The sequence below is a fragment of the Rhopilema esculentum genome, chromosome 4 (assembly GCF_057945365.1).
Source record: "Rhopilema esculentum isolate cy_ngs chromosome 4, ASM5794536v1, whole genome shotgun sequence".
NCBI lineage: Eukaryota > Metazoa > Cnidaria > Scyphozoa > Rhizostomeae > Rhizostomatidae > Rhopilema > Rhopilema esculentum.
Genome location: NC_142818.1, coordinates 4,518,641 through 4,544,735, shown reverse-complemented (window position 1 = coordinate 4,544,735; position 26,095 = coordinate 4,518,641). Strand labels below are relative to the sequence as shown.

The 26,095-nt window shown below is 35.9% G+C and overlaps 3 protein-coding genes across 4 annotated transcripts; 2 read left to right on the top strand and 1 right to left on the bottom strand.

The window, feature by feature from the left end:
- The first annotated feature begins 144 nt into the window (after window positions 1-144).
- LOC135691064 (WD repeat-containing protein 88) lies at window positions 145-21,307 on the top strand. 2 transcript variants are annotated; one of them, XM_089116085.1, is made up of 13 exons: window positions 145-1,206; window positions 2,773-2,883; window positions 3,686-3,771; window positions 4,020-4,083; window positions 5,789-5,927; window positions 6,492-6,633; window positions 8,032-8,145; window positions 8,814-8,884; window positions 9,634-9,716; window positions 10,357-10,425; window positions 10,820-10,912; window positions 12,118-12,291; window positions 18,859-21,307. In XM_089116085.1, exons 1-12 carry the CDS (start codon window positions 1,090-1,092, stop codon window positions 12,280-12,282), a joined length of 1,254 nt encoding a protein of 417 aa, XP_088972211.1. In that variant the 5' UTR covers window positions 145-1,089; the 3' UTR covers window positions 12,283-12,291; window positions 18,859-21,307. The 2 variants fall into 2 exon arrangements, with proteins under 2 accessions (XP_088972211.1, XP_088972210.1); XM_089116084.1 differs by lacking the exon at window positions 18,859-21,307 and having other exon boundaries at window positions 12,118-14,627.
- On the bottom strand, window positions 14,537-21,510 carry LOC135691061 (uncharacterized). The gene is made up of 2 exons (XM_065208807.2): window positions 21,304-21,510; window positions 14,537-18,740 (listed from the first exon to the last, which is right to left on the bottom strand). Exons 1-2 carry the CDS (start codon window positions 21,508-21,510, stop codon window positions 17,337-17,339), a joined length of 1,611 nt encoding a protein of 536 aa, XP_065064879.1. The 3' UTR covers window positions 14,537-17,336.
- Window positions 21,511-24,678: 3,168 nt separating this feature from the next.
- LOC135690901 (prefoldin subunit 2-like) lies at window positions 24,679-25,561 on the top strand. Its single transcript, XM_065208591.2, has one exon. It carries the CDS (start codon window positions 24,818-24,820, stop codon window positions 25,253-25,255), a length of 438 nt encoding a protein of 145 aa, XP_065064663.1. The 5' UTR covers window positions 24,679-24,817; the 3' UTR covers window positions 25,256-25,561.
- Window positions 25,562-26,095: the final 534 nt, after the last annotated feature.

Genomic DNA, 26,095 nt, shown 5'->3' with positions numbered 1-26,095 from the left:
AAGTTGATTAAATTCATTTCATTGTCATTGTTCAATTAGGTGTTGTTATTGTTGCTACTAAAATCATTGTTATTAGATGACGACCATCTCGGCTTAGTTTAATGATCTTATCATTCTCGAGAAAAAGTCACTCCGCTCTGACCGCTCCGATTGCAATCTGCTGAACTGAAACTCTAACTTAAGGGTTTTTATGCTCCTCTTTTACATTTCGAATCAATTGACAATGTGTCATAGTCGCAAGAAGGCTAACCTGCTATTTGTGTAGGCTTGCCAATTAATGTAACATCACTTAACCTGTACGGATTTGCTGTTATCTAGTCATCTAATTATCTAGTCACTGTTATCGTGCTAACATGCCTTGTTAGGTAAGAGGGATTTTGCTAGGATTTGGAATATGATTGAAAACTTAAATTAACCAAAAAGTTTGTTTTAAAATGCGCGAGAATTCTGTTTTGATGCGTGTGAGCGTGAGAAAGGACCGAAATGCGTGTGTCTCACGCAAAATGCGTGACTTGGTAGGTCTGATTCTGTGACCATAGCCCACAATATAGTAGCGTAAGCAAAATGCTTGCCACAATTTGGGCTGAGGGGGCAGTGGCGGCGCCAGCTACTGCAGAGTGGGAGGGTAATGGGTGTTGCCCGTGAGACTACGCCCTATTAGCCTCGCTTCAGTGCTTTGTATCAGGTCAAATTTCCTTAGGAAATATGATCTACCCCCACCTAGTGTTTTTAATCCGTTTCTAGACGAAATATGTAGACCATGTTTCGACAAAAGTGGGGGGGGAGGTAATTAGCCCCCCCCATATACCACCCCTTGGCGCCGCCACTGAGAGGGAGTAAGAGAAAACTTTCTTCACATTGCTGGCCCCTCCACTTTCGGATTAGTGGCGCTGGCCCTGAGAGACTTGTAACAGGATTGATTGTCATCAGTTGTTCGACTTCCTTCCAGGTCCAGCGGAGCACAGCAAAAGCTCTTTATTTCTGGAAATGCGGAGGAGATCTTTTTTGAGACATCTTATTTGAAGTAGCACTTGTAAACAATTTCCATGGTTTCCAAGTTGAGAATGACTACACTGTGTTAGAAAAATAATGAAAGAAGAGAAACAGCCAACCCTAGGTGAAGTGAACGCAGCGAATCCTGTCGAATTTAGTAGAGATGTGCTTGATGACAATAAAGCTACATGGGAGCATGAAGACCTTGCAAAGGTTTGGTCATTATTAATTTCCGTTCAAGTGAAGATACATTTTTCAACACTCGCGGTCACCTCTCAGATTATAATTGTGGAATTCACCTTAACCTGATATCAGCAGGTGCATGATTCAAAATATACCTGTAATTCACACAAAAATAATATTTTGCTACAATCATCCTTCAATAAATCCAGGTTTTCTTCCCAAAATCACATGTAAGAAATTGTAAATTTGGAAGCTTAAGCTACTCTTTCTTAGAAAAAACCAAGTGTATATAATTGCAAATGTAGAAAAAAGTGTGCTTGTAATTGGTAAGGGGGTATCATTTTCAGAATAAATGTTGTAATTGGCAAGGGGGTACCATTTTTAGAATCAACAAGATGCAAAAAAATGAACAGGGGTATCACAATTTTCATTAACCTTTTGTATGTGTCTCTAAATGTGACCACCATTTAATTTGGTACTTTTCCACTGGCATATTAGCCATGTGCGACTTAAAGATATTGCCTACTCAATCATCTTGACATTGACTTAAATTCATTGACTGCTCATATCTCAACAAAACTCCCATGCACCAAGACAACACAATAAGAAAGAAATGTCAAAAAGTGATAAAGTGTAAAAAGCTTTTGTCAATATTTTCATCAATTTAATTTGATTGCCTTTGGGCTAGATGAGCTCTTTGGCTTTGCAATTTTCACTACTTTGATTTCTTCATTATGATATCACGATTTTGATATTAAGTTCTGTATAGTTATATACTGAGAAAGGCAGCTTGGACAACTTCAAATGGAATTTTACATTCAATAACATCATATAGAGCAGATTTTACATTTTCATAAAGAGCTTCAGCATATAGTTTATTTTTCAAAGCAGTTGAAACCAATGTTTTGGTCAGCAGTACCATAAAGGGAGGCCTTGGGGGACTAAGTCACCTTGTTGAAATCAAGAGAGAGTTTTGGGGTTAAGCCCCCTCCTAACAAGGCAGTAAATATTTGGCTTAGTATATTCCTTGCTTGACAATCTTGCTAAAGGGGGGCTGGGGGGCTTCAGCAAAATATATCTTAAGCTAATATATCTGAAAGTATTTAAAGCTAATCTGGTGAGCATGGTCACATAAATTTTCTTTTCTTTTCTGAAAAAAGGCTTACCTGGATCCCAGACTGCCTCTTGCCAGCCCTTTAATGTATTGCTGATGGAAAGAGTACCACATAAAATCATAGGCATAATATACCATCAAGTCACAAGAGTTGATTTTTTTTTAGTCAAGTAATGCTATTAACTCGAGCCCCCCTCCCCTCCTGTCCACTTTGAATTTCTTGGTGCCACCCTTGATTTTTCAATCTATTTCCATTAATGAGTAATTTTAATTAGCCTTTGAGAGTCATTGAATAGTTTGAATGACTTCATATACAGAACAGAGATTCTTTTGCACAAATGCAAGTGTAGGATCTGAGCATGGGTGTTGTTTGGTTTTTAGAGGTTGCCTAGAGCACAGCTCCCCTTCCTACCTTTTTTGGGTAGTAACCCTGGTTTTAGTTACATTTACATGCAATGTAAGGATATAGTTGTCTTATACAGGTTCAAGTACTTGTCTTTCATGGCCACGAAAAAGGAGTAAATTCATGCTGCTTCATGGATAATGATGAAATGCTGATTAGTGCTTCAGATGATCACACAGTTAAGATATGGGCAAGTCCTTGTTTGGTGTCACTTGTTTAGTTAATGTTTAATGCCAAATGTGAAAAATGTGGTTCTGTAATGCAGAAAAGATTACACTTTCTATATGCCATTAGCTATTATCTAAAAATTTGATCTTATGCAAATAAGTCCATATTCATTTTTCAAGAATTAGACTGACCAATTGTCACAAAACTGGCATCCAATGAGTAATTGACCCCAATGACCCCTGGTATACATTACTGAAGAGGTGCTTGGTATCTGATTTTTTGCATAACACTATATTTTGAACTCTTGCAGTAACAAATTTGACTTGAATCAAAAGTGGTAATTTACTTCATAATTCCTAGCTTCTTAACATTTTGCAGTTTTGTTACATGTTTGTATGTTCTAAAAGTTTGAAAAATGGTACTTAATCCAAATCATTAGTAAAATATTTGTAGTTAAAATATTTCATCAGCTCATAGAAAAACAACATTAAGTTTTTTTAATATTTCCTGACCACTTTTTGTGTTGAGACTAGGTTAGGGTTCAATAAAGCAGAGACCCAATCCAGGTTTTTGCTCAGGCAGCAAGCTTATATTTAGTTCAGGTTTTGCTCAGGGCTTATTTCCTGAAAAAGCTACAAAACTCATAGACAGCATAGAATTTTGTAACTTTGGCATACATGAATCATCAACACTTCCCATAAACTGCCCCTCTTTCAGATTTGTTTTTTCTTCTTCACTTAGAGAGAACAATCTTCCCAATAATGTTGAAGCCTTTTGTGAGGAAATAGGATAATTTTATTAAAGTTGTCTTCAATTCTTTGCAGAATCGAAAAAAGCAAGAAAATGTTAGAACCCTCTCTGGTCATGATGGCAAAGTAACTTCCTGCCGTGCATCATTTGATGCTAGAAGGTATAAACATGATGTTCGTTAATTTTGGTTTTCAACTAATTTTTAGCAGTTTTAGGCTCAAAACTATACTTATTGGATGCAAGTTTGTTATAAGAGAACTTGACAAGACAGTAAAAAGACACCTGGTTCAAAACCTAAACGACTTTCCTCTCCTTTCAAATGGTTCCTTTACGTATTCAAAACTTTCACTTTATTCATGTAAAGAAATGCCTCTGAAAAAACCCTAAATATGACAATTTTTTCCCCAGGATTGCTTCGACAGGTTGGGACAATCATGTCATTGTTTGGGATACTATCACCGGAAAACCATTGGTATAAGTTACTTCTGAAGTTTTATTCTTATTTAGAAGTATTGTGCTGCCGGGAGAACAAGAGTGAGGCTCTAACAAGAATATCAATAAACACTTAAGAAGGAATAAGTTGACACCTCTTGCCCCAAACAAGGAGGATTAAGCCCCCTTCCTAGCCTTATAACTTTGCAACCTTTGATTAAATTTCGTGTTGATTGATTAATGATTGACTTATGATTGATTATGAAGCACACATATAAACACTTTCATTCGGTTTTTATATACATATCTATGATGGTAGCTATTCATTATTACACGAGAGAACAAAGTTAAAGAGAAGCCTCTTCTTTAACAACCCTCATTTGCACAAATTTTCGTCAACTTGAATAATCCCAAAAGCACGGTATCTGAGCAAGTCCAGGGCCGGCGAAACGTGTTTGAAAGTGGATGGGCCAAAATATGAAAGTCTTGAAAGTGATCAATAGGGCTGCCACCATGATTGGCGGGAAGAAAATAGTTGGGATATTTATTTGTAAAAGTGTTTTTAAAGAAAAGACTCTAGATTTGAAAAACTTTGAAACCGGGCATATCAAAACGAGTTTTAATAGAATTTACAATCGGGTCAATAATTTTCTTAGTAGGAATGAATTAATGATCAAACTTTGAAGTTTTCTTGATGATACTTTTTAAGAACAAATGTGCCCGTTCTTTATTTCTCACATTTTCAAAATTTACATTGCAGCTCTTTCTTTTCCTTTAACAACTGATTTCTCTCTTTTTGTAATGTTTCTGAGATAGTTTTTGTTAACAAACAGACCTTGTTTGCCAAGATTAGGCCATGGCAAATAACGAAAATCCGTCAATTTGTGCTGGCACCAAGTTATTCTGGATCAGGTTTCTAGATCTATTTCCTAAACCAAGCTGTTACTCGTTGTAAAACTTGGACAATGACCGATTTCTCCGATCAAATTCCAATATTTAATTTTATATATGTCTTCTCTGGTAAAGACATAGCAACAAAGCTAAAGCTAAAGTCATATTTAAGAAATAACTAAGCACAGTTACTTAGAGAATGATATGATATATTTCTTTCCATTTTTGCTTCAAAAGTTTCTTTTACTCTCCAGAAAAATAGGGGGGCATGCCCCCGGCCCCCCAGTTTTGCCGGCCCTGATTAGTCTCATGTTTCGTATAACATTTTTAAATGACAGAGTCAGTGATGCTATTCCAAAGAGTTTCTTATAACAATCTGCTCAAGTGACGTAATAAAGGTACTTGTTTCTGCGATTAATTGGCAACACTTTTCTGGAGAAGCAAAAACCAGGCCTTGTGACGTTATGACCCTGTGAAACCTATAACACTTTGATACTTGACATTAAAGTAACTTAAGCGGTAATCAATACTTCCGCACATCTTGCTCCAACTGTTTTTACATTTTTTAGACCGAGCGATGAAATTTTTTTACGATTTTTTACCAGCAAAAATTTGATAAACTTTCAAGAGACTTATGTCGTAGAACTTCAGTACTGAAGATTTGTAATGGTCTTTCTTATTATAATTCAGAAACTACGTTCTGTAAGCAAAGTTTACCATGGAACTTGAACATGCAAAAATCTCTGCCTTTAAAATGTGAGCTCGTCAACCTTTGCTCATAGTTTTTGTGTTAAAAGTAGTTTTGCGGTGTAGTCTATTTCTCTCAGTTGACATTTTAAAATTTTTTCTTTTAGTGGACTGGAATCCACGATGGAATTGTCACAACATGTGACTTCTCATTCGACGGGAAATACGTTGTCACCGGTAACGATCTTGAAAATGCTCTCAGAGTTTGGGATGCATATAACGGAAAGCTTATCAAGACAATGAATTGTAAGCCTTTTTATAGTTTGCTTCTCCCTCCGAACTATTCTGCTTGAAGGGCTAACACAAGCAGATTCAAAACAGAAAATATGGACTGAAGTCGATTATGGTTAATATAGGTGTAAATTTAAATTTAGAAACCATTAGAATTTCCAAATGAAAAAGCCATTTTGGAGGGCTCGGAAGTTTTAGGCCTTAAATCAGCTGGTCCACCGAGTACTTGCCAATTTAATGGAACCCTAAATACAGATCAGAAGAGCAGGCTGATATGAAGACCTTTTAAATGAATCTTTCCAAGTCCTATTCCTAGGGTTGTAAAATGGCCAATCACAGAATTTTCAATTAAGTTGCTGAGACTAGGTTACCGATGTTTGATTGGAGTTGAGCCGCTTAAGATTTCAGTGTAATTGAATAGCCGTATCGACTAAAAGCTACAAGCCATATATCCTTGATTTTGAAAATTGATAACGTTATTAAAGCGTTAAAATGGATATTTGAACCATCAATAATCAAAATTTTTATGAAAAAAGATAAACATTTGTGTTTGATGTCAACTGAATTTTTTTTCTTTAGGCCACCAGAATACAGTCACGTGCTGTCGTTTCTCAAAAATGACCTACCGGTTTTGCAGCACCTCGATGGATCAAACAACACGTGTTATTGATTTGCAGAATTACCGTGATGATATATATCCACACCAAGTACTTCGATTGGGGTAATTTCGCGATTTTCTCTTTGAAAGTTCATGTTATACTTTTGTGGGGTTAGAGAGAATGAGAAGGGGAGGTGAAACCTCAAACCCTTTCTTTAACAGATAGACACCTCTATTCAAAGGAGAACAACTTTCTTCCCGAATTTCTTCTTTATAGTTAAAGCTCTGTAAGTGTAGTTTCGAAATAACTGACACATCTCCACAGCGGACAGTTGCTTTTACTCAATAGAGGTCCATCTTGTGGAAGCTCTAATATGTCGCACTATACAGGCTAATACGAGATACTTAAAGGGGATTTTTCTATATTACTGAAGGAGGTAGTGACTGTATATGCATCTGGCGTCGCCTACGCCAAAGATGTGAAAGTAATACTGTCTCAGAGGTATTTGTTAACAATCAAGCCTCAAAAAGCTAGTTCTAATGCACGGGTTTCAGGAAAATGGGTAGTAATATGGAAAGATTAAAATCGACCAGATCTAAATGCAGTTTACCACTTTTGTCAGGTCATAAAGCATTGCGGCCATTTACCATAAACTCTAATAGGAATTAATATTTCTTTGAAGAAAACAGATAATACAATCAATATAAAGCTAGTTAAGAATTAATATCTTTGTTCTATATTCAGTTTGTCTATAATCATCTTTGTTCTCTCATAGTTCTATATTCAGATATATTGCATTAAGCCTTCCTTATTTCATTTCGCTGGTGTAAGTCTTTAATTAAAAGCTTGTAGAGGCATTGGGGCAAAACTTTTTCGACTTTATACATACACACCTCTGTGTAACAAGCCCGGGGAGTTTTTTCACGTGGGACAGCAGGTAAGAATTGCGGGGTCAGGAGATGGCTGAAAAAAAGGGAACTTAAAATTTACTAGGGAAAAAATCTTAGTTTGCAGGGGACTTGAGCCAAGGAAAAACATTTCCGGCCATTAGATTTCCGGGTCAGAAATTTGATTTTGGAGAGTTGTGAGCTTTTAGAACTTTTAACTTCTTATTAAATAATTACAGGTTCCCTTTATTCCAAGAAAGATATTTATGCAAAGAATATTCTATACTACACAGTATACTCAGGATCTTATTAATATTGCAAGGACCTTGTCAATATTTATTATGAAACATTAGCTGACAAATAATATTCCACCTTGTGATTTGTTTGACGTCCGAAATTTGTAGTTGGGTAACGTTTGTATTTGCTGCAGATTTAATGTCATAAATGTTCAAACTCTGCAGCAAAAACTAATACTAACTTCATCAAACATAAGAATTTGATTTTAGTTGCCCCTCTTAGGATCCAAATAAAGGGGGTTGCGTCTGTCCAGGAAGCCGCGAGGGATTTCATGTTCACTGCCCAATATAATTGTCAAACTAGATGCAGTATTAAAACATTCTTTTTAACATACAGTGGCCACGAAAACATCATATCATGTGCAGGCTTTTCTGGGGATGATCGACGGCTTTGCACAGGATCATGGGACAAGACTTTAAAAATGTGGGATGTAAATGCTGGTTCCTATAGGTTTGCGATGATTCTATTTCTAAGCCTATGTAAAGTAATATTTAACGATGCATTCTCGGTAAAAAAATTTACGACACCCTTAGGACGATATATAAACAATATGCATGGTTTTACATTCCATGTTTGTATCTTATTGCAATCGTTATAAGGATAGGCAGTGCCTTTCGATTCTACTTCTAATATAAGCTTTGTTATGCAACTGGTCGACTAAAGGCAGCGTACGTTATCGTCAAAACATGTTGAACTGCATAGGTTAATAGGACACTGCTTGAAAAGTTTTTGGACAATCTGTTATCATATACTGTGGTGTAGAGGTTTTGTAACAGCCACCGCATAAGGTCTCTGGATGTGTTCTATTTTTCATCTTATTATCACACAATAAGTCCAATATTGTCCAGCCATGCCATTGAAGGTTTTTGGAGAAAAGTTTATCACATACTGACGTGGAAGTTTTTGTAACAGCAAAATGCACTGGCAATCAAATGTTTTTTATTCTATATTATCAAGATTATTTAATTAATCGATTTCATATACAAAAAGTGATGTATTATATCAAAATTTTGTCTAACCTTTAGCTCATTGTCATAATCTTACATCACTTCTGGGAAAGTAAAATCTGCTGAAACCCCCTTCAAACTAGTATTGACATTAACATTCTACTTCTGAAGGAAAGAAGGCCCCGTCCCACTCACAGAAGGACACGAAGGATCGATCAGTTCGTGCAAGTTCAGCGATGACGGTATGAAATCAGTTTTTCTTATTTGGTATCCTTTAAGTTTCGTCGTTATTTGGATGGCGTTATCATTTTTGCTATAGTTGGCCGCAACGTGATCTTGGCAAGCCATCTAACTCTGGATTTAAGTTTTGCCAGGCACCATATTTTTGCTAATTCACAGCTTCTATTTTTATGCAAAAATCGTTCTTATTTTAAAATCATTAAGATCAACATGGGGGTTCCCACCTTTCATGAGCGTTTTATGCAGTTACATGAAGGATCTTATTGCGCTAGGTAACAAAAAGGTTTATGTTTATGAAAAGCAGAGAGCCCGTCAAGTATCCTTGTAGGACGCATATAGGTGGACAGCACGTCTAACTTTCGCTGCACAGTGTTAAGGTTGATTGCTTGCTGCTTTGTAAAGCTTTTTTCGGCAACGCACAAATGCCAAACTTCAGACACCAAAATGTACGATATATAACAAGCCGTGACACCAAGCAACGGCTCTACCTTGTATGTTCAACAGCAGTTCGCATAATAGACAACTTCTTATCCATCTTAAATAGCATCAAAAGTGTTTTTTTCATTCTCCAGGGCTACTCATTTGCTTATGCTTGATTCTTGTCCATTTAATTTTCCTAATAATCACACTCTTAGTGAAGTAGTTTCCTCTCACCTGACGATGATGATATAAATCATATTTTTCATTCATTTTCTTTCATGCTGTGTTTACATAAGATTGAACATTACAGGGTTTTTTAATCTTTTATCAGGGACTGTTCTTGTTTCCGCTTCCTATGATCAGACTGTTACGATATGGGATGCAGATCTGGCTTACAAGAAGTTCTCTTTACAGGTGATCTTTGCTCATATAAACAAAAAACCTATGGTATGAACACTCATTGACAGTGAACACTTACAAAGGTCATTTTTTGAAAAGTGAACTAAATCATCAGTTTTTTGGAGAATCTGATTGAAAAGATCTTAAAATTTTATTGCATCAAAGCTCGCCAAACGATACCGCCAATCAAATCTTTTTCTCCTTGCTTAAATTTAGCATTGAACTCTTCCTATGTCCCGCAATAAAAATTTGTTAAAGCATTGAAATAGTAATTATTTAGTTCATTTCCTTTTAAGGACCTGGTTCATTTAGCAGAAGATTTGTAATAAAGTTCTTGATCTATATTGTATTAACGGCGGGTCCGTGGTTTGTAACTGATAGGCGCATTCGTGATGGTGTGTTGTGCCGTATGCATCCTGTCATCATCCTTTGAAACAATGTGCATTAAATAGCGGTATCACTGAAAAATATTTAAAATTTTGGATAATTTCCTTTGAAATGAATAAACCGGTTTCCTTAATCAAATTATACATTATGTATATGTAGGATCGAACGTCGTTACTTAACTCTGTATTGCACGTTGCAAAAAGTTTTCATTTTCTGATCTTATTGCCCTTCTAGCTAACACTCTTATCAACTTCCTTTGCATTTTCAGGGCCATACAGGCTGGGTCACTGATTGCGATCTCAGTAAGAATATGGCACTTGTTGCCTCATGTTCGAAAGTAAGCATATGTCCTAAGATGATATAATGTTCGGGATAGTTATTAAACTTTTGCAATCTCTTTCCTTTTTCAACCCTATTAATTATAGACTTTATAACTATCTTATAGTTTCGTAAAGTAAGAGAAGCAAAAAGGCGAGAAAAAGTTTCAAAAGAATGCAGCTTTACTTTTTCACACTATCTATTGCATATCTTGCCTATCAAAACTCACTGTTATTTATTTCTGATCCCTTCGTTTGTATTGTTGGAGAGCAACTCCATTGTACTGTCAGTTACCAAACAGATTAGAAAGAGCCCTTTTTTGTATTATGCGATATGATCATATCATGTTCGGATGTTACGTATTCGAAGATTTGATCAACAATGGCCCAAGAGAATTCCTTTTTATTTTGTAGGATGGCACCTTACGCATTTGGAACATTGAAAGAAGCGAAGATATTCCAATAGTTTTACAAAATAAACTAAGCATCGGGCTGCAGATGCTCAAGGTTAGCTTTTCTTTTGGAAACATCACATTTCGTCCACCTGATTTCTTTAAACCCGTCTTTCGTTTACGAGTTTTGATTTACGAAAACACTGAAAGGCGAATGTTTTTTGAAATAGTTACTCCGTCGTTTGTCTATCGGCTGTGAACTTTAAACAAAGAAATATTGCAAACAAAGTGCTTGTTTATCTGCACCTTTGTCATAACCTGTTCTTACTGCCCTCACTCCCCTCATGCTTGAAGTACCAAATTTTTTATTTCTTGTACTTGATACCATCCTTCTGACTCAAATTGACCTACTTTACAGAGAGGTATCAATTTTTGTTTTTTTCCAATTCTGTCAACATGTCCTGATATTTTGTTTCTTAACATAATTGGTTGGACCTTTTGAATTGCTTACAGTTTGAAAATACATCAACCTGCTTAATTGCTCCTTGCATCATTGTCATCCATAGGCTGATCAGTATAGTTTGTCCATTATTTAGACTGATCAGCGTTTATTTGGAGCAATCATAAAATGTTATTTGCAGTTGTTATCTCGAACAGTAACCTCAGAGAACAACTAGTTGTTCCTAGCAAGACACATTACTTTATTAGTATCAGCTTTTCAAAAACTGCTTTGTTGACGCTAAAATACACCTTCCTTAATGGCTCTTACATCATATCCAATGGAATTATCTGAATTGTTCACTTTTGATATTAAACCATCCAAATATTGAACCATCTGAATCGAAATTTCGAAACTTATATCGCTAAGTCAAAACATCCAAAGTCATCTTTTACAATTCAACAATTCTCATTTGCCATCTTCTGATAAACATTGTAGACTCTAAATTTCTCTTAATACCTTAGAAGATTGTATGTTTCTTGTGGCAATTTATTAGGAAGCTATATTTTCTGTTCTGAAATTGTGTTATCAACAACATTGGCTTGGTTGTTTTTACAATCACGATACCATGCTTTATAGAACATTGCTTTGCATACCATCACAAGGTAGCAAAGTTAATTGATCTCATAAGTTGGTTTCATCAGTACATGTAAGGCTTTGCATAGGTAACATCAAATATATTTTTGAATTTGTATTTTATATTTATCATTTGACATATGATAGTCTTTCTTGTCACTTGAATGTTGAAAATTCTACTTCAATGTTCGATGATAAAATGGCATCAATTGTTATTTGTTACAGTTTTATATTTTTATTTTTAGTGCCAGAAATGCGGGAAAATGTTCTCTATATCTAAAGCTCAAGACCCCGATTCCTTCAAGTTCTGTGTATTTTGCCGTCTCAAAGAGCCAGTTAGGCCATTCTCATCTGAAGAATTCATTGGAGATGTATCACCTTTACCACTTGTTCATGACAGTTTGAAGTGATCGAGATACGTAAGTTTCCTTACATTGTTTTATGGGTTACGTCTTGCGGTATTTTTGGCTGGTTTAAGGAAAAGATACTGGACGAGTTTTAGGTCAAGGCTTTGCGAGCATGTAAACCGGATGCAAATTGCATAAACCTGGAATGAAGAATATCTTCTAGCAAGCATATCTGCACATAGTTGAAGTGGTTTGAGCAGTGTACAATGGAGAGGCAAATTGTAAATATCTGCTGTAATGAAATGTTTTGTGAAGGCCGACGAGGTGGGTAATATTTTCGCGTAGGTCCACGAGTTAATGAATTCTACGCTTGCGCATGCTGATGTGGAAACAATTTGAATAACTTGCATTAGAATTTATGGCAGATACAACCAAACTGCTTTGGAGTTTCCGAATCTAGACACGTATAAAGGTAGCAGTAAAAGGAGCTATTAAGTTGGAAGACTTCACAAAGACAAAAATATTTCCTGTAGGTTTTTCAATACGAAACAACGAGATATTCATCTTGTCTTTTATATCATGAAGCTATGCTAGGTCTCTTTCGGGTAGCAAGCAGTACCATAATGTTAATCTCATCATTGCCAGTTAGAGGTATATTCTTCTCTTAACAAGAACTTAGAAACAAAGCTCTCTTCTTTCATTACTTTTGGGCATCTTGGAGTTTCTTAAGAAGCTGTACCACTTCTTTAATGGTTCATCTTTCAGAAAGCCGTTCTGACCGTAGTTTACTGTAGCTTAGTATCATTCTGTTACGTAATGAATAATTTATCATAAATCTTAGCTCGGGTTTAGAATGCTTTTACCCAACTTTTGGTTTCTCCAACAGCCTACTTTGACATTGTGCAACTACTTGTTTATCCACCATGCCAAAAAACCAAAAAATCCTAAAAATAGGCAACTTATACAACATCGTTGCCAGTGAGATCAGGATAAGGAGACAGTGAGATTTCTCTCGAATCCAGTGGTGATAATCTCATATTTTGCCCACGTAACTTGTATCTGTCTCATCCATACCAACATTTGTTCGGAGTCAAAATCAACTTAAGTATCATTTACAAAGCAAAGCAAATAGTTTTATGACTTTTTTTAAGAAGATGACGGTGTCACTGATCAAGATATTGTTGTAGATAATCCGCATTCCATGTTTAAAAAAATGGCGTCTCGCTGTATCTATGTATACGCTATATCGCGCATAAAATTTCCGCAGAAGTTTGCGCGCAAAGTTTGCGCCCAAAGTTGACATTGGTAACATCAAAATTGACAAGGATGAAATTAAGAGGGCAATCAAGACAAAATATTTAGGTCTTACTATAGAGGAGAGTCTTTCATGGAACCAACTATACAAAATTGTAAAAGGGAGACTGAAGGGGGGGGGGGGGGGCTCAAATCACAGTTGTGTTTAGTATACCAAGCACTAGTAGAAAGCCACCTGAGAAATGGAAACCTGATATCATATCTTATCCGATACGAATCTTGCTGATACGGGGTCATTTGCCTGAAAAAAAGCTCTGTTCATTGCAAATGATACAGAACAGGGCATTTTACCTTATTGAATCAGCTACTATTTAAGAATCAGATACCAACCGCACGATTAAGTGTGAGAAGGTTATGACATATGACCGGGCCACAATGGTGCACAAAGTTCTCAAAGAAATGTGACCAGAAATTCTCAAGGGGAAGTTCCTAAGGAGATTTCAGATCTCCAAATACGCAACTCGTAGAATAAACGATCTCCAAATACCTAAACTACAGCTTGAACTCTCAAAGATATCCCAAATGACATATGAAATGTGGAATCTACTGAACATTTTAAGCACAAAAGGAAAACCTATCTCTTGGGTCAATAAAGTAAAATCTTTACAGAAATAAGACGTCTTTAGCATGGCCTCCTGGTTGACCAGTTTGTTAAAGTTTTTGTTTTTGTTTCATATGCAACTAACTTTATTTATTTTTTAGTAAATCTGTAACTGAAGGAGTATCAGGAATAATATGAATATGAATGAATATGACAGTTCTCGCACAAAGTTCTCGCTCAAAACTGGGCACAAACTTTGCGCACAAACTTCGCGCACAAACTTCGTGCACAAAGTTTCCGCACAATGTTCCTGCTCAAAGTTTGTACAAAACGTTTACGCCCAAAGTTCACACACAATAATAATTTGTTTGTAATATAGTTGCTTTGGTCTTGACAAAATATGAATCAATGTTCTTGTAAATATTCACTAACAGAAAATTAGTCAAAGCAATTTCTTGTGAATCGTCAAACAACTTTGGAAATAAAAACTGTAATATCGATCTGGCCTAATTTAGTACACTTCTACAATACGTTAAAATAAAATAACCAGATGAGATTCACAAAGTTTTTGTGACTTAACAACTCGTCTGGGTATTCACGCACTTGTACAAAAAGTTTGCGCCCAAAGTTCACACACAATAATAATTTGTTTGTAATATAGTTGCTTTGGTCTTGACAAAATATGAGTCAATGATCTTGTTAATATTCACTAGCAAAAATTAGTCAAAGCAATTTCTTGTGAATCGTCAAACAACTTTGGAAATAAAAACTGTAATATCGATCTGGCCTAATTTAGTACACTTCTACAATACGTTAAAATAGAATAACCAGATGAGATTCACAAAGTTTTTGTGACTTAACAACTCGTCTGGGTATTCATGGGAATCTTTTATATGGCTACAAATACCCTTCCAGGGAACAAGGATGAAAAATGTTTTGAGCCAATCAGACTGTTTGTTTACAATTTGAACCAGCCAATGGTATAGCGTCAAAGACAATAGAAATCTGAAGAGAAAATAGCATCGAATCAGCCGCAACTGTAACGCTCGCACCTCCTATACAAAGCTGTGGGGAAAAACCGGCGCCACAAAAAGTTAACGCTGAACGCGAAAATTGTCATTATTGAAGTGCTTCATACAATTATGCATAGCAAAGGAGTATATCTAAAACTTTGCCGTCCCCATTTTTGAAATTCGGTCGTTAACCAGAGATAAGCGATGAAACGTTTAGCCCATTATTGCCCTGATTGAATCTGCTTACATTGGTTATGGTTGGTTGTACTCCAAGAAAACGGCATCATGTCATTTTATTGAAAAACAGGTCATTTTTTACTTACAAAGTATGTACGTCGTATATTCTAAAGTAAGACGGAGAGATAATTATCAAACTCGGGTTTTTTTTCTTCATTCTGCCTTTTTCTTGCATGTTCTTAACCCTAAGACAGTCCGTCAACTTTCTTTCATTGAGTGCGTTCTAGAGTGTTGCGTATAGAAGAAATGCATATCTTGAGAAAATAGCGGCATTGTTGCAAATATTTATTCCAAAATCATATGCCTATTCCTGATTTTGGTATTTTTGTAGGTGCAAGTGATGGTTCTTCTCATGGCAAAGTTTTTTAGGACGATTTGTCAACGAATTTTCTGGACACGAATTGTTATAAAGGCTTCAAAACGTTAGCACGCAACGGCCCACGCTATCTGTCTCCACTGAAATAAATCCCCTGGTTTTTTTAGTGACTTAAGTACGGATTCATTTAAGAAAAAACTCAGAAGTACTTACGAAGTGCTTGAGGGTTCAAGAATTGTATTCTTCTTTACTGTAAAATGTAGAGCGTCTTTGTTGAGTGAAAGGTTCAAGGTTTCCCAACTTTGCATGTCAATATATTCAAATATTTTTGCAAAGTTTCATTAAAAAGAGTTGGAGAATGTACCACTTTACAAAATATAAGCTCAATAATGACCCTGATCGTTGTATTCCAATAAGATAATGAGAACTCAAAAAATGTAGCTTGTTATATCTCAATAGCTTTTTCAGTTGAAGGTTTGATTCAAACTTTTGCAGGTCATGCAGAGGTTTCAAATTTTACTTTACAAATTTTTAAACAAGCAATTTTTGAAATAACAAGTAAAATGTGCACAATTTTTCAAGGTTTATTTTTTGCTTAAATTTTATCAACGACCTGTAAAAAGATTTCAAAATGACCTGTTTTTCAATAAAATGACATGATGCCGTTTTCTTGGAGTACAACCAACCATAACCAACGTAAGCAGATTCAATCAAGGCAATAATGGGCTAAACGTTTCATCGCTTATCTCTGGTTAACGACCGAATTTCAAAAATGGGGACGGCAAAGTTTTAGATATACTCCTTTGCTATGCATAATTGTATGAAGCACTTCAATAATGACAATTTTCGCGTTCAGCGTTAACTTTTTGTGGCGCCGGTTTTTCCCCACAGCTTTGTATAGGAGGTGCGAGCGTTACTGTTGCGGCTGATTCGATGCTATTTTCTCTCCAGATTTCTATTGTCTTTGACGCTATACCATTGGCTGGTTCAAATTGTAAACAAACAGTCTGATTGGCTCAAAACATTTTTCATCCTTGTTCTTCCAGGGTTGTAAATGAGACCACTAATAGTTTTGTTTTCTGTTGCATGCATATTGCATCAACCGGTATCTATTAGGGTGTATTCAGTATAACCTACCTAGCAAAGCAAGCAATAACGATTGGTTGAAAAACAGGACATATTCTATCGATCAAGGTACCCAAAGGCAGGGGCTTGCACTAGATGGGCAAACCATATTGTCTTACCGAATAGAGTCTAGAAAAACGGCGGTTGCACGGATAAGATCTGTGAAAATGTGATGGAAAACAAAGTTCTTCCTACTACCACGCACTTGTCACGCCCATCTTTTCTTAGAAAGTCTTTCAAAATATTGTCATGCTATCAGAAGGAAGGATGAGCAGTTTCCTGGGCTCTGTTACTGGATAGAAAACTTGCACGATTATCTTAAAGTTAGGAGTCTTCAAAACTTATAAGTTGAACCCTGGCTGTCTTAACGTTATTGAAAGCCATATCTTACTTTTGGTCTTTCAAGTCTTTGAACCATCCTTATACTATTAGGCCATTAAAGAATTAAAAAATAAACTGCAGTGAATTCAAAGCTAAGGACCCATTTATAGCGTAAAAGTCAAGAAGTCCCAGTTATCAATCATTCAATCAAAACATTTTGAATTTATTCATTGTTTATGAGGTATTTACGTTATCTTGGTCGATTACGTAGCTTTTCTAACCGTGGTTTCTCGTCTGACTTTTGACATCCATTTCGGCACCAGTCCGGAGATTTGTGACGATAGAATTTCTGGCCAAAGCCTCTGACAGCTACGAAATACAGATAAGCAGCCAATTTGCATTTGACGAACAAAGAGTTCTTTCTTGGTAAAAGATAATTTTCATTTGCCAATAGATCTTTGGACATCTCTCGGCTAAAACTCTTAGAAATCATAGAATTAGAGTCGGCTAATTCTTCTTCTTTTTTTTCCTTCTCCCTGGCCTCTACCTTTCCGCTTTCCTGCAGGTGCTTGTCAGTATCTTTTCTGTGGATGTATTTTGTGTGGGACACACCTTGCTTTTTTTGAAATACCTTCTTCACATTTGTTCCATTTATAGCCTCCACTGATCTGGTTGCGTTTGTTTTTACTCCTAGCATAGAGCTATTGAATATCGTTTCATTTCCGAGTTTGCTTCTTGTTGCGTTTCCATTCTTGGTCAGATTATCCCTTTCTTCTCCACTGCTACCAACCTCAATGCTTGTAGATTTTTCTAGCATGTTTTCTTTTCTACTTTCTACTTGTGTAGCTTCAGTCTTTATCAACACGTTTAACTCTCCCAAAAGCTTCTCTATTTCATGATATTTGTTAGAAATCAGCTTAAGTTTGTCAATAGACGATTCATGGGATTTTGTAGAGTGCGCCATTTCGCCTCCTTGCTTTTCAGAATGACAATTGGTTTTTCCATGGCAGGAATGGACCTCCTCTGATTTTTGTTGCTTATGGGTATGAAATTTCGGATGCTTTGGGTGTCCAAGTTTAAAAGATTTTTTAGAGGATTTCGCATGTTCTTCGCTCACTACATTTGTTTCCTTCCTCTCTTTACTTTTTCTGTGTTCAATGCTGCTAGACGAAGATTTTGATCTTCCATTTGAGAGTTCTCTTCCTTCCTTTGTCTTTCTCTTGGTATGCTCACTCTTTTTTATCTTTGTAACTTCTTTGCTATTTAATGCACTTACCTCCATGGCTGCTTTTTCCAGCTCTTTCTCCTCATCTTCTTGTTCTCTTTTGGTTGCATCTTGCGCTTTGTGCACATTGTTTCCACTTTCGAAAGCAACAGCCTTTTTTTCAGTTGACTTTTCTGTCCTTATTGCAGTGTCGTGTTTGATAAGAGTGTTGTCCTTATTATCTTTACTCGTGGCTCTGTTCACTTTCGGTTGTTCTTCCTGTGCTTCTTCTTTCTTTTGATCAAGGCTCTCATGTTTTTCGACGTCCTTCTGTATTATAGATCGTCTCGTTTTCCCGTCATGTTTTATACCATGAATGGCGCAAGCATAGTACATGTCATACAGAAACCCAACATCGCAGTCATTTCTTGACCACTGGAAATGATCACCCTGAAAAATAACAGACATGCCATCTATTGCTAACAATGAATCATTTCTTTGACTTATTATTTAGCTCTAAACTACACCCAGCAAAAATGCATTTAGCATTGCTGCTTTTATTTTCCAGACCTGCAATTTCGACTGGAACAGACCTTTTAAATTCTTATTATCGGCTGTGTGAAACTAGAACTTTTGACAGTGACCCCGGTTCAAGACTAGAGCAAGCCAATCAGCTGTTTAAAATGCAATATGCAAGGATACATATTTAGATGCTTAGCTGCTTGTTGTAGTTGATTTTATCGTCGATAAAAATGCTTGATCTGAGCAGAATGTTGTTTATATCAGTCCATCATTGCTAACAAGATTAATTTCCCTGCTTTATTTTTGCAATTTTTAACTTTTTAATACATTGGCTTTCACTGATATTTGAATTGCTTTGGGAAAATTTTCTATGATTTACTTTAAGAACTTCTCGTTATCAAACCAAACATATAGTACTTCAATGTAGCTGAAAATAATAATAACTACTTACGATCATTCTTACTTAAAATTGTTAAATTTTATCGATGCAATGGTTGTCTGGCACGCAATGTCTTGCTAACATCGATACCGACATTTTATCATTCTTTTCTTTTCTTTATTTACTTAAAAAGCCTTCCTTTTCAAAATCTTCCCCTTGGATGAAACCGCGGAACCATGTCATTGCATGTTTTAGAGCATTTTTCATAGATACTTGTCGAACTATAAGGCGTTAAACATTGACCAAACGGTAGGCGAAAAGTTTTGCCTATGTGCAGATCGAAAGTAACGGAAGAGGAATAGTGGTGTGTTTGGTTGGTTCTTTGTTTTCACCAGTCAGCAAGCCGCTAACCCTGAACATAGTTGAACTTTCAAAGGAAGAGAACAGACTCTTTCTATCGAAACATGTCAGAAAGCACTAAATTAAAAAAATTTGATAAAACAATGAAGTACAAAACATAAACTGGATATAAACAAAGAAGTATAATTCTTGCATTATGAGTTTGCCATATGATCTTATGCATCAAAATGATGCTTGTTGTTTTTCCGCCTTCACAACAAAGTCCAGCTTGTTTAAAACTGGGGAGTATTTGTAAACCCAATAACAGGCCAGAAGATTGTCCATACAGTCTTGCTGAACAATGGAGTAAAAGTCCTTTTAATTTCCAGCATGGGGCATTTGCAATAGATCAGCCTGCAGCATGACTTTCTTTCACTGCATCTGCTAATCCTCGCTCAGTTCTACCCACACCAACCATTGTTCTTCAATATACAATTATTAAGTGTTTAGTTCTGTGATGAAACAGATGGTTCTGTTAAATTTTTAATAGAAACAACATTGGAAATGCATCTGGTTCTCTCACATCTTCTTGAAGTCTGCAGTCTTCTGGTTTCTTTTTATCAATAATTGATAAAGCGAAATTTCTTCACAGCTTTGCTGCGGTCGTTAGCTAATGCTTATCGTCGAATGTAATGCTTGATTATTGTGCATCTTGAGGCCAGTAATTACGATAATTTCTTTTGCGTTTGAAGTTCTGTTGAAATTACTTAGCTTAGGTTATTTCGTGTGTTGCACTGCACCGCCGAATGTTTTTGCAATCAGGCTGCTTTTATTCATAATCTGCATCGTATAAAGTTTAAAGCCTGGAATACGTTTTCGTAAAACATCGTATATCTGCAGGAACAGATTTTATTATCTTTTGCTGCTGTCTTCTTTACAATTTATAGAATTTTCATAGGAGTTATTGCAAGCTTTCTTAAATAATGTAATTAACACGAAGAAAACAAATTACTGGTTGTTCAATAAAATCCTCACAAAAAAATCAAGAATTAGGAGCAGGGGTGTAGTGCTAAGGGGTGCTGAGCCTCCCCTTGTTGATGCCAAAAAATTTGCAAATTTGCTATTATTTTTTGCAACATTTTGTGCAATAGCCCCCTAGCACTACACCACTGATTAAGAGCCAAACTATTTTTCATATGCTTGCAATATGTTCTCTTTTTTAAAACACCCGAAACGAATTCTTCAGTTTCATCTTTGATCTGAAGGTAGCGGTTGATATGTATTTGGTAAATAGAGAAATGCAACGAATTCGACTTTTGTAACTTAGTGAGTAAGTCAGCAGTCAGCAATTAAGTTTGGTTATAAGAGAAGTCATTGGAAGTGTGGAAGTCACTCTCAGTACGTTATCCCATTTGTCTCATCCTTTCTCTGTTAATTTTTCACCATTAATTTAATCTTATTTCAAGCATTCATTGCTAGGTATTTGCAATAAAATGCATATGCTGCATTCCGAGCGAACTATTGAATCATTGTAAAGAAAATATCACACAATTTAACTGAATAAAAGTTTTTTCAAATGCTATGCGAAGGTAGTCCTCTTAGAAGCTTAACAATCGCTACACATATGCTTCTCCTGCACGCCTATGTGCATCATTATCTGCATAAAACCTGCATGACACCTAATAGTAAATACGTAAAAGAATATATATTTATTAGAATGATAGTACAAGTAATCATACTACACATTAAACTGCACATAATGATGCTACTTACACAGCGATAGCAAACATCGTGGCGATTGCATGCTGATTTAAACACTTTGCGATATGGAAACGAAGAATTAAACGGAATGCTGCATCCATCGACCTCTTCGTGTGTGATGCATTGCTCTAACTCTCGGATGATTCGGCTTGGCGATCTCTCTGCTAACACAACTGCGATAGTAAGCACTGCGCTGATGATCAAGTAGACCGGACTCATTTTGGATGGCGATCAATTTTTGTACCTTGTTGTGACGAGTTTATGGACGTACATTCCATATGGATGGCAGAATCTCATTAATAATGCACGTTGTTTTATGTGTATTATAAACCTGTCTATGATTTTTTACAATCGAAAGCAGCATTTTCTGCGAGTAAAGAGAATTAACCGATTATTATTTATTATTTACTTTTTAAAACTTCATCTTTATTGAAAAGTTAGGATAACTAGAGGATGATTTGACGATCAAAAGTTATTCAATCAAACAATATGAATTACAGGGCATTCATGTGTTTTATCGCTCTAGAATAGTAGAAAATAGAATAAATAATCATTTAATCAATCATTATTTTCCCATGTCATACAACTGATCTTTTTAAGTGTTCTAGAAGCTCTATCGCTTTTAGTTGTACTTTTGCGGCATTAACTATGTGTCTTCAGAGGAACTTCAGCATGCCAAACGTTGGAAAGCTAAGATTAGCTCTCAGCTAGACGTCTTTGCAAGGTTAAATTCGATATGGCACCGCCGATAATAGTATACATTTGCATAGTAATAGATCTTCATACAAAATAGTGAGGAAAAAGGACACCGCCTTGAGAATTGTAACCTGTTTGCCCTTCCTTGCGATAAATAAAGTGATGGTTAGGATAAATTCAGTGTACCTTTCTTAAACCTTCTCTTTATATCTTTATATCAAAGTTTTTTTCGACATCTATGTTGCAATAATCGAAATCAACTGCCTTTTTAAGTTTGATTAATACCCACAAATTGTTGTACTCAGTTAACTCCGTACTCATAATGGTCACCAGTGCTGGATGTTTCAAAACTGAATTGCATACCTTCACAAAGCATCAGATATTCAAAATTGTTATTTCGAGTACCTTCTATTAAGTTGTTGAGTTATGAATATTGCTATCTTGCCGGTCTGTCATATAGCGCTCGATGACGTATAAGGCAGAGCAGTATACGCGCTGGTGTGTGGAACAGAACAGTTCTACGTTGCAGCTTCCATTTTCACGCTTAAAACGATCATCATGGAACTATTCTAATGATCTGTAGCAGTTTCCCGATGATGGCAATTGCAACTCAATATACCATCCTGTTCTATACACCAAACGTAGTTCTTAGGGTAAATTAATCTTGTGCTATATCCAAACGGCAAGACGAAATGCATGATAAAAGAAAGGACTGTAGGCCAATCAGAAAGAAGCAACCATAATGTGTGCCCTCTCCCAATAATGTTGTTACTTTAGCAAACATTGATGTCAATCTAATTTAATCAAATTGACTTTACATGTATGTAGTTTATATGTGACCCACCATTTTAAAAGTAGCTGGATAATATCTCAAAGATTCTTTCCGCTGATTTTCGCTTATTTGAGCAAACCTTTATGAATAAAAGATGCCTTTAGGTTTCTCGCAGTTCAATGGTCTTCGAATTCACTTCTTATCATAAAAGTTTGACTGTTTTGTTAAAATTTTAATTTGTTTCCACGGGCATCTAAGCCTATATTGTCCCTAGCCATTCTTCATTAGATTTATGCAATAGATATCTACTAAATTTCTACTAAATGTTGAAATAATCAGAAAAAAATTGAGAGTATGATTATAGATCATTATATGTTTTTATCATTGTTATTTCATGTTATAAATTTATTAGAAGAACTAGAGATAGGACAAATTGAGTTGATTTGAGCTTGTGTCATGGCGGTTAATAGCTTATTATAAAATTTCCATAATTTTTGCAGACGCTTATTCTCTGACTGACCCATCAACCAAATAAATAGATTTATTTCATCAAGTAATCTGGTTGGCTGAAACTGATTGAAATGGCAGAAAAGCTATTACTGAGTGGGGGACCATTTCAACCATTTTCATTCAGCTTATCAAAATTTTATTGGTTTACTGTGTTCCGTGGCTGTGTAGCTAAGAAAGTTACTGTGATAAAGTATTTCGCGGATTGGGAACGAGTATCCCTTTCTAAAAATATAACAAGTGGTATTTTTGCGGTAGAGGGCGACTTCACTTTTTTTAGCATGTGAAATTGTGTTGTTTTACTAAATTTCATTATTGTATAACTAACAGGAAGAAACGAACCATAGAAACGTCTTATGAGTATTGGGCACCAGTACCCCTGTCTAAAAATAGCTCAAGGGGTCATTTTTCAGAAGGGTTCTATACCCTATCTTCTTCCGCATATCAAATTGTGTGTTTTCACAAAGTCTCCTGCTTTTATCACAAATCGCACGATTTTTCGTGTTATCAACCCCACTAGTTCGACTTTGGCAAGTCTTTTGAACTGTATCGTCTTTCTAATATGTTATTGACGTATAATTCGTAATACGTCAAACGCTCTTCATTCTTTAAGTAAAGCTGGTAAAAGTAGAGCAATTCGAGTTGTAGATGGACATTCTTAAGATCAAAATTGTTTTGCAAGTCAGTTAGGTCGAGTTGCAATGCAAGGTGCATGTGTGATAGTTTGGATCTACGCTGAACAGACTTAAATATTGTTTTTATGCCTCCTTAGATCTTCAAAATTCAATTCATTGCAATGTCTTTCTGCTTGCTTTGTGCATTATTGGAAGCACACTCCATAAGTCCATTTAGCTTTACACAACTCACTCCATAAGTTCATTTAGCTTTACACAACTCACTCCATTAGTCCATTTTGCGAAGTTCTATGCAAACAATCTTTTGGTGGTACAAAACTTCGTCGTTCCACCTAGCAGTTTTAGAATCTATCTACATAAGCACGAAAAAACCGCTACTGTGTAGAAAAAAGGAGTTCGTTTTCACCTTAGGACTGCACTGGTAACATTCTAATAGGCAAGCGGCACTGATTGGTCAACCTTTACAGTCATGTGCTCGTGTTTCTGATTGGCCTATTTCGATCCACAACTCGGTATATATATTTCTTAGCGTAGAGTTTTCTATCTATGTTCTGACGTTTTAAACTCTGAAGAGTGTCAGACGAAAAGCTTTAGTTTACTAAATGTTTGCTTTTTTAAAAGCCATTTAGAAGTTCTATGCATTATTTTACATTTTACATAAATGGCATTTCTTTATGATATAATCTTGTCAACTGTTGGGCCGGATTCTGGCTCGGGACCATCGTCGCTCTATAGCAGCTGCATGGTATGCAGAGGTAGCTGGTCGCATTTATGTGTTCTTCGCTGCGCAGGAGCACTTTTTCTTACATGAAGTAATTGTTTCACGAGCCCCGGCCTAGCCCGTACACGTTTGTACAAGAGTTTGTGTGGAAAAGAAATTAGTTGACCATTTCTCGAAGAAATATTAAGGATCGAGATGGCTAGTGTATCAAAGAAAAAGGGAAAGGGAGAGATGTCACAAGAACAGATTATCATGAAGTTCAATCAGCTTCGTCAAGAGCAAAGAATGCTTGCAAACAAGTATACCGAACTTGAAGTTGAAGTTTCTGAGCACAACGCTGTGATAGATACACTGAAAAAAGTGGATGGCAAAAGGAAATGTTTTAGAAGTGTTGGTGGTATACTTGTTGAGAGGACAGTACAAGATGTGCTTCCTGCACTGGAAAATAATAAAGTACAAATTCAAGGGGTACTGGAAAAACTCGAGGGTCAAATGAAAACAAAAGGCGAGGAGATTGTAAAATTTAAAGAAGACCATAATATAAGAATGAAAGGTGAAAGGGACACAAATAGCGGAAAAGAGCAAAAGGCAGCAGATTCAAAAAATACCTCAGGAGTTCTGGTTACGAAATAGTGTGTAATCAAGAGAAGAGTAATTGAATCTGAGCCAGCTATTGTTTTCTCCCCGTGTTCCTGTCTAGATATGTGCGATGCCATACTTTTTGCTGACACATTAAACTAAAATTGATAATTGTTCAGCTTTTCACATCAAAGACTCTACTTATTGCACATCTTTGATTAATAAAATTTCTTGCTATTGTACTTTGAAGAGAGCATCTTTTTAGAAGAGTTCTCACCAATCTGTTTTGTTTTTGCATGCCGAATATATTGGCAAGAATTTACATATTTTCCAATCTGATCTGAACTTTGGCACAGAAAACACATATTTTGATATGGTCTTCATCTGTTATGTTTATGAAGTGTATCGTTTTGCTTTGATAGCACAAATATATAGCAATTAGTTGTTAGAATCAGTTTTATTTAGAAAAACTCATCATGTAAGTCAACATGTGCTACATAACTTTCTATGGTTGGGTCTGTCTTAATCATGGGTATAGGTGATGCAAAACCATTAAAGGGGACCCAGTGTGGATCTTGTCAGAATATTATTGCTGTATTGAGACATAATTACCGAAATGGAGCCTAAAATGCAACAAATTTTGACTGTTCAAGGGGGCTACATCCCTCCCAATCCCTATCCTATGCATAAGCTTGCCTGCTAATAAATCAACATTTTAATCTTTTTTCAAGTCATGAAATATTATTTAATTTTTTTTGTGGTAGGAAATTTCTCTGAGAAACCTAATGATGGGTTAAAGTGATATACCTAAAAAATCCCAAAGGTGAATCAAAAATACAACTTGCTATCACTGAATGCAACCAATCTTTCTAAATAAATCCCCTCATTGAGCAC